General features: G+C 44.8%; 1 protein-coding gene across 1 annotated transcript in view; it reads left to right on the top strand.

Annotated features, from left to right (window-relative positions):
* The window catches only part of INTS7 (integrator complex subunit 7), a 122,487-nt gene that overhangs the window by 90,678 nt on the left and 16,874 nt on the right, over nt 1-14,935 (top strand). The window contains exons 17-18 of the mRNA XM_068232935.1: nt 3,676-3,808; nt 11,932-12,030. Of these exons, the coding sequence (XP_068089036.1) occupies nt 3,676-3,808; nt 11,932-12,030 (232 nt within the window). The remainder of the gene's footprint in view (nt 1-3,675; nt 3,809-11,931; nt 12,031-14,935) is intronic.

The raw sequence follows: 14,935 nt of genomic DNA, 5'->3' as shown, positions 1-14,935 counted from the left end.
TAAAAGTTTTTTTTTTTTAAAAATCAATCTTAAAGGGAAGGTTCAGGGTGGCTGTTAAAAAAATAAAAATGCCCATCCACTTACCTGGGGCTTCCTCCAGCCCGTGGCAGCCAGGACGTGCCCTCGGCGCCGCTCCGCAGGCTCCCGGTCCCCTCCGGTGGCCGACCCGACCTGGCCAGGCCGGCTGCCAGGTCGGGCTCTTCTGCGTTTCAAAATGCGCCTCACGGGGGCGCGCTGATGTCATCGGACGTCCTCCGGGCTGTACTGCGCAGGCGCAGTAGTTCTGCCGGGGGATACTTACACATATATTTACATAAAAAATACTATTTACATCCCACCCTCCCAAAAATACCCACATAAAATGTTTAATAAAAAAAAAATTACAATAAAAAAAAAGTAAATATTTACCTAAGGGTCTAAACTTTTTGAATATCAATGTAAAGGTGAAATATTTCTATTTTTTTAATTATAAGCTTGTAAATAGTGATGTATGCAAAACAGGAAAAAATGCACTTTTATTTCCAAATAAAATATTGTCGCCATACATTGTGATAGGGACATAATTTAAACGGTGTAATAACCGGGACAAATGGGCAAATACAATACATGGGTTCTAATTATGGAGGCATGTATTATTTTAAAACTACAATGGCCGAAAACTGAGAAATAATTAATTAGGCATGCATAGGCTGGAGAGCACGCCGCCCCCATGGCCACTCCCCTCTTTTGTCTATAATCCTAGAGAACAATTTTTTTGAATTTTCAGGTACCACGTATAGACAAAAGAGGGGAGTGGCCATGGGGGCGGCGTGCTCTCCAGCCTATGCATGCCTTCACCTGGGTTTCTGGGAGCAGGAGGTGGTGAGGTGCATTCGTGGGTATGGGGAGCACGTCGCCCTATGGCTAAGATACGTGGACGACATTTTGATGCTTTGGAGGGGCACCAAGGATGAATTAATCCAATTTGTGGCTGCCCTTAATCAAAATGATCGTAACATTTTTGTTACTTATACATGTAGTCAGGAGTCAATTTCTTTTTTGGATTTAAAGATTGGCAAAGAAGGAGAAACTCTAACCACAATCACGTTCAGGAAGCCCACAGCTGGGAATACCCTCTTGTCGGCATCTAGCTCTCACTTACCTGCCCAAAAATGGGCAGTGCCCACTGGCCAGTTTCTGCGATTACGCAGAAACTGTAATAAAATTGATGACTTTAAGAAAGAGGCGGGTGAGTTGAGGGCTAGGTTGCTGGCAAGGGGTTACCCAAATAGAATTATCATTACAGCATATCATAGAGCTTTGGCCCAAAATAGGAAAGACCTACTGACCAGGAAAGAGAACCTGTCTATAGTTGCTGACAATACTGAGCCACCAATATCAAGAATTGTCACTACTTATGGAGCACAATTTGGTGATGTAAGATCCGTTCTATCTAGACATTGGCACTTATTATTAAGAGATCCAATTATTCATAAGATTGTGGGTGATTATCCACATATGGCAGCTAAACGTTGTGCTAATATAGGAGATTTGCTTATACACAGTGAATTTAACAGGGAAAGGACTATAAAAATCAGTAAGAGAAAAGGAATGTATACCTGTGGTGGCTGTGAAATATGTAGATTTGTCCATCGAGACACTATGTTCTACAATTATGACAGATCTAAGTCCTTTTTTGTGAACGATTTTATCAATTGTGCAACCGAAAAAGTTATCTATCAGATTCGGTGTCCGTGTGACCTGATTTATATCGGCAAGACTTATCGTTCTCTGAATACAAGAATCGGTGAACATATATCTAATATTAGAAGTACTACAATTGATAGGAAAAAATTGAATCCGATGGCCTTGCACTTTAAGACCGCACATAATGCTGATCCCAGGGGAATGAAAGTAATGGGCATTTATAAACTGAATATAAGTGAGAGGAGAGGAGATTACGATAATCAGCTCCTTAGAAAGGAATCCTATTGGATTTACCAATGTGGGAGCCTGCACCCTCTGGGCCTTAATAAGGACCTTAATATAAAGGCATTCCTCTGATATTTTTGTATTGTCAGTCCCGCTTTTGAAGTATCAGCGTGAATATTAACTGACAGTGACATCACGCTATTTTTTAATCTTACATAAATTTTGCATGATCCCACCCCCGTTGGAGGATAAGAAGGGGTGGACATGTGAAGAGTACGTCACGTCTGAGGAAGTCCATTGGACGAAACGCGTCACGTGCCTGTGACGTCCGCTACGTGGGCGGAGTTGGTCCCCCGTGCCTCCATGCTCTTCCTCTCGCCAAACTTACCGTTGTCTTCAGCAAACATACCGGAGAGTTACTGGACGCCGGAGCCATCACGCGTATACCAATTAGATGGGCAGAAGTATCCACCGGCTTGGAGTCATCCGGTCGTGAGTTATGATCTAATGCTTGAACAGCACAATGCAAATACCAATCTACCCATGCTAGCGTTTGATGTATGTTGATACTTAAGAACTTTGCTGGGTTTGGCTTGAGAGGTTTGACATGGATTTCAGTGTCAGTAATGAGCATGTATATGTCTACTAATACATAGAGGCGTGCAACAAGCACACGGGGTTGACCTACGGTGGCCACCGTTCTGGATGTCGCAAACCATCAATGCTTTTGAAGCCTGGGCCTGAAGATTATTAAGGTTGCAATCTACGATATTTGTGAATCTTTTTGTATGGAGTGCACTCCAGAGACTCACTACTATTTTTTGCACAGCCTGGCCATTCATAGCTGATGGAACGTATTTGTTTTTATGGGGGGTTTTTATGTGTGTCTTGTCCACTGTTGTGTGTTTTTTGATACTGGTCATATGCAATAAATTGATTATTATTAGGAATAGGTTCTGGCTCCCTTAGATCTTTCTAGTACATAGTTTGGCATAATTTCAAGGTGAGACGGAGAGATGATTATGTAAGTTGATATCCCGTACCAATTTATTCTACTAGTAATAATTTATAACCGGGCATTTTAATTTTTTTTAGTCTTGAAAATCATACCGTTATCATTAGGAGGCTTGTTCAGGAACTTTTGAATTATACTCTAATGGCTGGAGACTAAAAAATGATGCTGCCTGCCACTTGCATCAACTACCGTATTTTGTGGACTATAAGACGCTCCTGACAATAAGACGCACCTAGGTTTAGAGGATATAAACCAGGGGTAAAAATATATACTAAACCTGGTGCATCCATGGTGAAGGGGCATCTTGTTGATTATGCCCCCTTTGTACCTGATTCCCCCTTGTGACTCTTATTTCTCCACGTGTCCTCCATGTGTCCTCCTGTGTCCCCCATGTGTCCTCCTTTGTCGTCCTCTATGCCCTTTGTGTCCCAGTGTGCTCTGTTTGTCCCCGTGTCCTCCTCTGCATGGGCACAGTACAGGGAGTCCCCGACATTGCGGCGGGTTGGGGGTTCATATTGGCAGGCATTCACAGGTCAGGAACTCCCTGCATTTGGACGCAGTGACTTTTCTTCCCCACTTTCGGGGGAGAAAAAGTGAGTCTTAAAGTCCAAAAAATACAGGAAAATCTGAGAAAAATATCATTTGTATAATAATTTGGAACGGTGTGTACTCCTCTCAGCCTGTAGTTGGGATAAAGTTGGTTTTGCCCAGTGTCAGTTTGGCACACGCTTACTGTGTATGATTTTCAGTTTCCAGGAATGCGGGTTTAGCGGGACCGTAGCGGTGGACAGCGAATACGAGCGCAGAATGATGGCGGTCTTCAACCAAGTTCTGGAGGAGGTGGAGCTTCTGGGCAGGAAGAACCCGCCCGTTTCTTACCTGGTAAGTTTCACTCGGATGGAATTGTGAGTCACTTTGGGCAGATTGTTCAGAAACAACCTTTTCAGTCTGCCGACCGCGCGTACAAACGTGCTACTGTCGGCTGAACGTACGGCCAGCGGGAGGGTCCGGCGGACCTGTCGTTGCGGGCGGTAGTGCGTTTGTACGCACCTTTACTGTCATCCAAATGACAGGTCCGTACATGTGTACAAATGACTTGTTGTTTAAAAGTCTATTACTTTGACACTAATAGACATTCAAACAACAAGTCATTTGATCAGTCTTTTTGATCTGGTCCATTGACCAGTCAAGACATTTAAATTAGCTGTAATTAGCATTTCAAACATTTTGTCATCTGTCTGTATAAGGAGTCTGAACGACTTTTTGTTTAAATGACAAGTCGTTCAAACGTCTGGTTTGAACGACAATTGGGCATTAAATCAGATGTGTGTACAGGTTCTTTAACCACTTTACCCCCAGCGGTGTGGATATCTCCGTCCCTTTTTCCATCCTTTCACCCACAGGGACGGAGATATCCGCACTCTCGCCGCTGCCCTCGCTCGTGCACGCCGCCGCGTACTCGCCCGGAGATCAATGAAAGGGAAAAACCGTTCCCGTTCGTTGATCTAAGCCCCCGCTATGAATAGCAGCGATCATTGTGAAAAAAAAAAACAGTTTCCCAGCCTCATAACGCTTCCCGCAAGCGTACTTCCTGTACGCTTGCAGGTCGTATGTAAACAAACTCACTGTGGCCATCTTGTGGCCAAATAGTAAAACTACACCCTAGAGCATTTTACAAATACAATAGTTTTACACTAAAAATTAACTCATTATCTCCCACACTCACCAACTTATTTTTTTTTTTGTAATAGGGACTGAACTTTTTAAATATTTATGTCAAGAGGGTATAACACTGTTACTTTATAAACAATGGGCTTGTAATTAGGGATGGACGCAAAACTGAAAAACATGCACCTTTATTTCCAAATAAAATATTGGCGCCAAACATTGTGATAGGGACATAATTTAAACGGTTTTATAACCGGGACAAATGGGCAAATTTCATGGGTTTTAATTACAGTAGCATTATTTAAAAACTATAATGGCCAAAAACTGAAAAATATTTTTTTTTTCCCCACATTTTTTCCTATTTTCCCATTAAAACAAATTTAGAATAAAATAATTATTGGCATAATGTCCTACCTAAAGAAAGCCTAATTGGTGGCGAAAAAACAAGATATAGTCATTTCATTGCGATAAGTAATGATAAAGTTATAGATAAATGTATGGAAGGAGCACTGAAAGGTGAAAATTGCTCTGGTACTCAAAGGGGTAAAACCCCTCAGCTGTGAGGTGGTTAAAGACCTTCAGAACCTGTGTTCAATTCCAGAATACATTTTCTGGGACAGACACTGGAGAGCTGGTGTCTTTTTACATCTGTTTTTGAATATTCAAAACCGGACTTCTGCTTAGATATCATCACAATATGACCTCATCTCGATGCAAATCTCCTGTTTCTGTCACGCGGTAGTGTAAAGCAGAGAACAGACCGGATCTGTCATTTTAAAGGAGGACCTACTCAAGCACATTTACATTGGAACACACTGGAGAATAATTCATCCTATTTGTCATATAAGCTGCTCCAACACTATGGAACTCCCTACCTCCACCCATTAGGGCAGCCCCCTCCTTCAACATCTTCAAGAAGGCCCTCAAAACTCACCTTTTCACTCTGGCTTACTACCCCTCACAAGTGCTCTAAACCCGCAGCTGAACTCTGGTCCCCTACCTTTCGTGTCCTTACCTCTCCCTCTAAATTGTAAGCCTTTGGGCAGGGTCCTCCTCCTTTTGTGTCCTACCTGATCATGCGCCTCCATTACTGTGAACCCATGCTATGCATCTGAGTTAACCTAACTTGCCTAATCTCCATGCTCCCATCCAGTGACTAAGCATTACCTAGTACTCATACTGTGCTGCATGATCTGGTCTTTCTTGTATTCAGGTATTGTCATTTTGCTGTATGTCACCCCTAAATATTGTCTGTAACCTAAACTAATGTCCAGCGCTGCGTAATATGTTGGTGCTTTATAAATACAATCAATAATAATAATATAACATTAAGACAAGACACATAACATTAATATTGTGCTTTTCTCCTGGTGGACTCAAAGTGCTTCAGTGCTGTAACCACTAGGACGATCTCTATAGGCAGTAGCAGTGTTGGGGAGTCTTGCCTAAGGACTCCTAACAGATTAGGTGCTGGCTTACTGAACAGGAAGAGCTGAGATTCCCTGGTCTCCTGTGTCAGAGTCAGAGGCCAGCCAGGAACTGTACTGAAAATAACTTTACACATTGTAAAACCTTTCTTTACCTTTACCCTGATTTACATTCTGAAATGTATCATAGGTGGCGGCAACTTTGGTGCTGTCAGGTGCATCACTGCCAAATGTTTTGTTTACTCTTTTTATTATTATTATTATGTAGTATTTATATAGCGCCGACATCTTCTGCAGCGCTGTACAGCGTATCTTCTCTTGATCACTTAAAGAGACTCTAAAGCAGGGGTCTCAAACTCGCGGCCCGCGGGCCATTTGCGGCCCGCGATACAATATTTTGTGGCCCCAGGGCCCCAGAGCTTGTAGGGGCCCCCAGTGGCTACAAGAGGAAAAAAAAAATTTTCAAATCGGCCTTATAGTTTTTGAGAAAATCGATTTTAAAGTTGCAAAGGAAAAAAATACACATTTAAAAACCCGCCGACTTTAATGGTTAATAGCAAATCCACCTTAAATGCTAGAAACCCTAAATTTGCAGGATATGTTAAGGAGATCATTAGGAATAAGAGGAAAAAACAATTTTTCAAAAAGACCTTATAGTTCTTGAGAAAATCGATTTTAAAGTTTCGAAGGAAAATAGTATACTTTTAAATGCGGTAAATGTCACTTTTAGTAGCAAGCCTAACGGTAGTGTAATTTTACATGTATCAAAAGAAAGAGCAATACATTTCCTGACAGAGTTTCCAGGGGGTCCATACGCAGCCGCAGCGCTTTGGCCAGGGATCGCTATACAGCCGTAATATGGCTGTATGAAGATTCCGGGCATTTTTTCCTATTTTCCCAATTTTTTTTTTTATGTTTAGAGTGGGCGGGCAGAGGCGGCGATCCGCCGCGATTGACGTCAGGAGGGGCAGAGCTGAAGCTGAAAGCTCTGCCCCTTCCAGGAAATGCCGGCGGATTGCCCCCGGGGCGATTTGGGGGCTCTGCAGCCCTCGTTTTGCGGCGGGGACACGTGAACTCCCTTATGCGGCCCAGCCTCATCCTGACTTTGCCTCCTGCGGCCCCCGGGTAAATTGAGTTTGAGACCCCTGCTCTAAAGTCTCATAAAATTCACGTTTTTATTTTAAAAATCACTTTAACATCATTGCCCTACCTAAAACGCTGCATCTCCATGGCTGCACTCTAACTAAATCCCCCCCTAAATCCGCGCGTATCTCCGCCTCTCCCCCGCCCCTCTCAGTGAAAGAAGACTCTCAGTGAAAGAGGGAGAGGCGGCGATTAGCGCTGATAGACGCGTGGAGAGGCAGAGCTGCAGCTGAAAGCTCTGCCTCTCACGGAAGCACTCCCCGCAGTGTGCCCCGGGGAGTTTGGGGGGATTTAGTTAGAGTTCAGCCGCTGGGATGTGGCGTTTTAGGTAGGACAATGATGTTAAAGTGATTTTTAAAAATAAAACCGTGAATTTTATGAGACTTCAGTCTCTCTTTAACTGTCCCTCAGAGGGGCTCACAATCTAATCCCTACCATAGTCCTATGTCTATGTATGTATCGTGTAGTGTATGTGTCATAGTCTAGGACCAATTTATGGGGGAGTCAATTCACTTATCTGTGTGTTTTTGGGATGTGGGAGGAAAGCAGAGTACCCGGAGGAAACCCACACAGACACAGGGAGAACATACAAACTCCTTGCAGATGTTGACCTGGTAATTTTGGTGCAGAGTGCCTCAGCTGGGTGCTGTTGTAGCACAAATGCTATGGTGTGTACCCCGCAAAAGGATAATTCAGTGTTCCGGCAATAGCCAGACCCCGAATTACTTCTCCCTCTGAGTTGCTACATAGGGGGATTGCGTGCATGAAAAAAGGGCTCAGCTGGATAACGAAATTGCACCATGGATAACAAGATATTAATAACGATAAACATCAATGGCAAACTTGGTTAGCGATAAATACAGTTTTAAATACAGACGGGAGATAACGAAAAGATATTAACGTTAAAAAGCGTTACGTAATTCAACAATAGAGCTAAACCCAACCCTACTCTCACTCAGAACCCTCCCCTGGTGGTGCCTAACCCTAACCACCCCCCTCCCACGGGGCCTAACCCTAACCACTCCTGCTGGTGGTGCCTAACCCTAACCACTCCTCCTGGTGGTGCCTAACCCTAACCACTCCCCCTGGTGGTGCCTAACCCTAACCACTCCCCCTGGTGGTGCCTAACCCTAACCACTCCCCCTGGTGGTGCCTAACCCTAACCACTCCCCCTGGTGGTGCCTAACTCTAACCACTCCCCCTGGTGGTGCCTAACCCTAACCACTCCCCCTGGTGGTGCCTAATCCTAACCACTCCCCCTGGTGGTGCCTAACCACCCCCCCTGGTGGTGCCCAATCCTAACCACTCCCCCTGGTGGTGCCTAACCCTAACCACCAACCCCCGGTGTTGCCTAACCCTAACCACTCCCCCTGGTGGTGCCTAACCCTAACCACTCTCCCTGGTGGTGCCTAACCCTAACCACTCCCCTGGGTGTTGCCTAACTCTAACCACTCCCCCTGGTGGTGCCTAATCCTAACCACCACCCCCTCGTGGTACCTAACCCTAACCACTCCCCCTGGTGGTGCCTAACCCTAACCACTCCCCCTGGTGGTGCCTAACCCTAACCACTCCCCCTGGTGGTGCCTAACCCTAACCACTCCCCCTGGTGGTGCCTAACCCTAACCACTCCCCCTGGTGGTGCCTAACCCTAAACACTCCCCCTGGTGGTGCCTAACCCTAAACACTCCCCCTGGTGGTGCCTAACCCTAACCACTCCCTCTGGTGGTGCCTAACCGTAACCACCCCCCTGGTGGTGCCTAATCCTAACCACCACCCCCTGGTGTTGCCTAAAACTAACCACTCCCTCTGGTGGTGCCTAACCCTAACCACTCCACCAGTAGAAACACCCTTTTACACATAGAAACGATAATATCTTTGATAACTTAAAATCTGTAAGTACAAACTAATATGACAAAATCTATAACGTTGCAAGCTTCTAAAACCATAACATACTTCAAAAACTGCAATGTTCTAAGGTTGTTAACGATTATTATCGGGCACCTTCTTTCGCCGTATTCACGATAACTGCATTAGAGTCTATGGCGGCGCGCTTTTCGTCCACCCTCAGCCGGCGCCCTTTTTTCCTTCTCCCGGGGTATTAGTATGTAACGCAGCAGGGTGAGCTGTCATTAGGCTGGCTAGCAGCAGACATATACGTACCCTCCGTCCTCCCTCAACACCAGAAAGTATGAACTACAAGTGGTCCTCCTATGTGATTGCCCAGTCCAGTAACTCCGAGTTCTCAGTATTGTATTCTGAGCGTATTATTCCTCCCCTGCTGTTTCTCCACGTTGGGCGCTCTGCAGATACCCAGCCTGCTGATTTATTAGGCGTATGGAGCAGAGTCTGGTAGGAGATCTATTAGCCGGCTTGTTACAGTGGCATCAGTGCAGAAATCCCCGGCGGCCCGGTTCCCGGAGGAGGCCTAGAATCAGATGTGTCTGGAATGGATCTCTGGAGGCTGCAGATACCGCACGTATTACAGCAGCTTATCTTATGCTGAGAGCACAGGGGACTGAACCGTCCGTATCTGTGTGAACTGCTCATTATTTAAAGCTGCCGTGATATATTGGTGCTGATTGGCTGTCACTGGAGAGCAGAAATGATCCTGCTGCCCTGCCCTTTAATTATTGTTTGCCTTCTTTTAGTTAACATCTAGAAAAGCTATATTCTGTACTGGGAATAACCTTAATGAGGGTATTCTTTAACCACGTCACTGCCACTGCAGCCATTTCTCAGTACTGGGCTTTTTTTTCACTTTTAATTCCCTTACACATGCTAGATTAAAGTCAACTGGTGCATCCAATATCAATCACCTCTGCCAATAATCCGGCATGTGCTCAGCAGCTCCCAATGGGTCAGAGTCTTCTGCACATGCACGGGAGCGTGCAGACGTCACCAGGAGTTTACAGCGCCTGCGCGGTACTATTGCGCAGGTGCAGTACTCTCCCAGTGGTGGTGCATTGTGGGTAACCACACACGTTCAATTAAAGAGACACTTAAAGAGGAACTTCAGCCTAAACAAACATACTTTCATTAAGTTACATTACTTATGTTATTTAAAATAGATAGGTAATATAATCTCTTACCCACCCTGTTTTAAAAGAACAGGCAAATATTTGATTTCATGATGGCAGCCATCTTTTTGGTTGTAATGAGGTGACAGGGAGCATGAGACACAGTCCCAACTGTCCTGTGTCCTGATCACCCCTCCCAGTTGCGAAGCAACGTGAATAACCACGTAGAAAATCCCATCATGCTCTACACAGTATCAGGGGGAAAAAGCCCGGACTTTTTTTCTTTGATGGGTGGAGCTTAGCTAAAAATGCAGCTAAAAATGATGCTTTGGTAAGAAAAACAAAGTTCTGATGCTGTGAAACTGTTAAAGAAACACCAAGCCTTTTCAGTTCTGCTGAGTAGAGTTTTAGTCCGGAGGATCACTTTAAGCCAGGAATAAAAAAAAATTGTTTTACTTGCCTGGGGCAGCCCCCTGGAGACGTCCCGTGCCCTCGCAGTCACTCACGGATCCTCCCGTCCCCTGCCACCAGTTAGTTTCGTTTTCGCTGACAGGCCCTGACAGGGAGGCGGTGGGCTTTCTCCCCCTGCGCAGGCCTGGCCACGCGTATGCTTCTTCATGTTCCTGTCCTCAATAGCGTCCTGCACAGGCACAGGAAGTTATTGCGGACGGGAACATGAAGAAAAATACAAGTGGCCAGGTCTGTCGGGCCTGTCGGCGAAAAAGAAACTAGCTGGCGGTGGGGGACCGGAGGCTCCGTGAGTGACTGCGAGCACTCAGGACGGCTGGAGGGGGCTGATAGAAGCCCCAGGAAAATATTACTGATTTTTTTTTTATTCCTGGCTTAAGTGTCCCTTTTAAAGCTCAATTATCGCAAGTTTCCTTCTGTTTTAAGAAGGCAACTCACACCAAGCATTGCTTATTAGTAGGGGAACTTTTCGGTCCATTTTATCCCCCTATACACTCCTAGTGGTTTGGGTCACCCTGAGCTGCCTGGTAATTCTGTTGTTCTGGTCCAAGCCCCTATCCCATACAGCCAGATCAATCCCTGCCATGTACTGAGGAGGACCAACAGTCTGAAACAGGCTTGAAAGAGGAAGCGTGCGTAGTGAGGATGCAGCGCGTCAAATAGGATGCGTGCAAGCTGTTTGGAGCGCCAGCAGGACAGCGGAATTGTGGGTAAGTATCCCCTTATCATCCAGCTAGACATTTGTATGTACAGTGCCAAGCACACAAATAACTAGGCTGTGTTCCTTTTTTTTTCTTTCTCTGCCTCAAGAGTTAAATATCAGGTATGTAAGTGGCTGACTCAGTCCTGACTCAGACAGGAAGTGACTACAGTGTGACCCTCACTGATAAGACATTCCAACTATAAAACACTTTCCTAGCAGAAAATGGCTTCTGAGAGGAGGAAAGAGATAAAAGGGACAATCGTCTATAGATTTTAGCTCTGGCATACTTCAATGAATGTGCAATTGAGCAAAAAACAATAAAACAGTTCAAACTTAAAAAGTAGATTTAAACATAAAATAAAACTGTGGAATATCTAAAAAAAAAAGTCATTTTTAGGAGAAGGAAGATGGATACAATCGTTTATTTCATTAGTTTATTTTCGCCTTGGGTGACCTTTAAGTGGTTGGTTCATATACTATACTTGGGGTTTACTGCGGGGCACCCCTTTAATGTTCTTGCCTCCTGCTGTGTCGTGGTCACTGCCGGTTGATTACATTTGCACGCTGTCTGTTTTCCAGCACACGTCCTGTTTGTGTAACGCCGCCATCAGCCTCCTCCGAGTGCCGCTGTCTTTCCAGCGCTATTTCTTCCAGAAGCTGCAGTCTACGAGCATCAAGGTAAGAGCCGCACCGGGTGTCCTGTCTGCTGCACTACAGAGCTGTTCGCATTTCAGGAACTTCTATATATATGTTAATGTGAGCCTGATGAGTGCTGAATATTTTACAAAGCAGCCAGAGAAGCGGTTCTCAGCAGCAGCGGCAGCCACTTCCTCGAGCTGGGAAGAGATTCCGCTGATCAGAACACTGTCAGCCCCAGCGTTGAATAAGGAGCAGGATCTTGCGCTGATAAGATTGGTAAAGCAGGACTAGGTTTGTTAATGGCGACATTAAATCATGAATGGAGTTTGTATTTTGTAGAGAAAGGTTTCCATTGTCGCCAGGTTAGATGGCATAACCTCTAGTGCAGCGTCCCCCAAACTTTTTCGGTCAGGGGCCGGGTCAACATACTTCAGACTGCTGGGGGGGTCAGAGAATACATGAAATAATGTAGAAAACATTACATTGAGCCTAGGAAGTATAAACTATTACCTTTTAACAGTGTTGCTTGCAAAGTTTCGTCAGCCATTTCCACATCGAACATGCAATTCTTAATTTCAAGAAATTTTCTCGAAAAACAGGCTTGTATTTTTGCGATTTCTGCAAAAACGCGGAAAATCGATATTTTTGTAGCAAAAAAAAAAAAAAGAAAAGATATTTGGGGGGGGGTGAAAAAGCCTCAGGGGGCCGCATTCGGCCCGTGGGCCTTAGTTTGAGGACCACTGCTCTAGTGACTACGTTTACAGCTGGACCCCAGCTTTATTTGCCATAAAAGCAGATTGTTTAGATTGCATCCTTATAGCAATTACATTTATTCAACCTCTTGAGGATTGCAGTGTAAAATCCCCTTAAAGACCAGGCCTTTTTTTTTTTTTTTTGCTGAAATGGCCACTGCAGCTTTAAGCCCAAGCTGCAGGGCCGCACAACACAGCACACAAGTGATTTCCCCCCCCCCCCCCTTTCCCCCCACCATCAGAGCCCTCTGTTGGTGGGGTCTGATCTACCCCCTTGTGTTTATTAATTTTTTTTACAAATATTGTTCTTTATTTTTTAATAAAAAATACTGTTTTTTAATTATTTTTTTCCCCCCTCCATCCTCGCAGCCGGCCAATCACGATGATCGGCTGTCATAGGCTTCTGTCCCCAGTACATCGTTGCTGCTGATCGCAGCGCTGTACTACATGTAAAGACGGCCATCTAACAGTCTCCCAAGCGGCGATTGCCGCTCGGAGACTCAAGGCGGGGCGGAGCTCCGCCCCCCGAGCAGGAGATGCGCACGCATACTGCAAAACAGAGCCCCAGGACTTGACGCCGATTGGCGTTAGGCGGTCCTGGGTCTGCCGCCGTGGCCACGCCAATTGGTGTGGGGCGGTCAGCAGGTAGTTAAAGCAGCAGGAAAAGCCATACTATCACAAGAGAAAACAAACCACACATATAAGTAGATATAAATACTTGTTCTATTTACATAACATATTTATTGTACTGTACTGTCCACGGTTTGATTTCAGTGAATTTTATATAGTAAATAAAGAAAACACTCTTCCAAGCATTTGCCATCTTTACTGCCTCTGACTGAAGCCAATCCTGATGGCACTTCCTCACTTGCTCTTTTTTTTTTCCCTCCTAGTAATTTCACGGTCATAGCTAGCTTGCTTTGTAAACTCATAGGAGCCCAGCATAGATCGTATTTAAAGAAAATCTGAACTGTCCGATTTGTACTATAAAAAACATACCAATCGAGTCACTGTGATCTCCTGGATCCCTCCTTGGCGTTTCCGCTGCTCCCCGACGCGATCCTGGCTTTTAATTGCCAGTTTTATAAAGTGTTTACAAACAAAAAACATGGCTGCTTACCAGGAAGTGATGTATGTGTATATATAGATATATACATATATACACACACTAATATGTGTGTGTATGTATGCAAGTATGTGTGTGCAGTCTGAGATTAGTCACAGTTTGCATGTGACAGGCAGCAGCTCCCTTCTCTCTTATCCTCACAAACTGCAATAAGCAAAGCGCACACACAGAGCCTGGAGGGGGAGTGCATAACTTTTCCCTATCACAGCAGAGGCAGTGCATTCCTCTCTGGGTGGTAAAAGCTTGGCAAAAGAAAAGAAGATTAGCTATATTATAGAGACAGTGCAACTAGAAAAGGCTGCAGTAATCCAGACCACATTAGAACAGGTATAGGAACTTATAGGATAAAAGAAATAAGGCTAAAGAATTTGTTACAGAGTTTCTAAGCAGCTTCTCCAGGGGGTGAGGTGTATTTCCCTTCTTAATCTCAGACTGTCACACTGAACTGCCCTCAGACAATCAGTGTAGAGCAGGAATGTGGGTGGGGATAGAACAAGCTTCCCTCTCCCTGGCAATGAACCAGAATAGAGCCAGGCTGACTGAGATGAGTTCATTACAGCAGAAACATTTATGATTATATTGGAATGCTTGCAATGCAGACTGCATGTAGACTCCATAATAAACACAGAGCAGTGGGTAAATGGAAATTGATTTTGTGGCTGACAATTCTGCTTTGAAGTGGTACTCAAGATTAGAATGGGAAATAAAGGCACAGGCTTATATGCCCCTGGTATCAAGTTTCAGGACATATCATCTTATAGGATGTTATTAACTACCTGGAAGATATTACTGGAAGGTCTTTCGTCTTACTCGAACCAGATCTCTTTTCTAAATCCTTTGTCTGTGGGGGTACCTCAAGGCTCTGTCCTTGGCCCCCTCCTCTTCTCCATCTACTTGCACGGTCTTGGCGATATACTCAACGCATTTGGTTTTCAATACCACTTATTCTCGGATCCAAAATCAAATCAAAATCTCAGACCATTAGAATATTGTGAAAGTGTTCAGTGATTTAGCCTCAAAGTGTCAGACTTTAATCAGCTAATTCATCCAAAACACCTTCAAAGGG

The sequence above is a fragment of the Hyperolius riggenbachi genome, chromosome 4 (assembly GCF_040937935.1).
Source record: "Hyperolius riggenbachi isolate aHypRig1 chromosome 4, aHypRig1.pri, whole genome shotgun sequence".
Taxonomy (NCBI): domain Eukaryota; kingdom Metazoa; phylum Chordata; class Amphibia; order Anura; family Hyperoliidae; genus Hyperolius; species Hyperolius riggenbachi.
The sequence above is the reverse complement of the archived record's forward strand: the minus strand, read 5'-3'. Positions and strand labels throughout refer to the sequence as shown.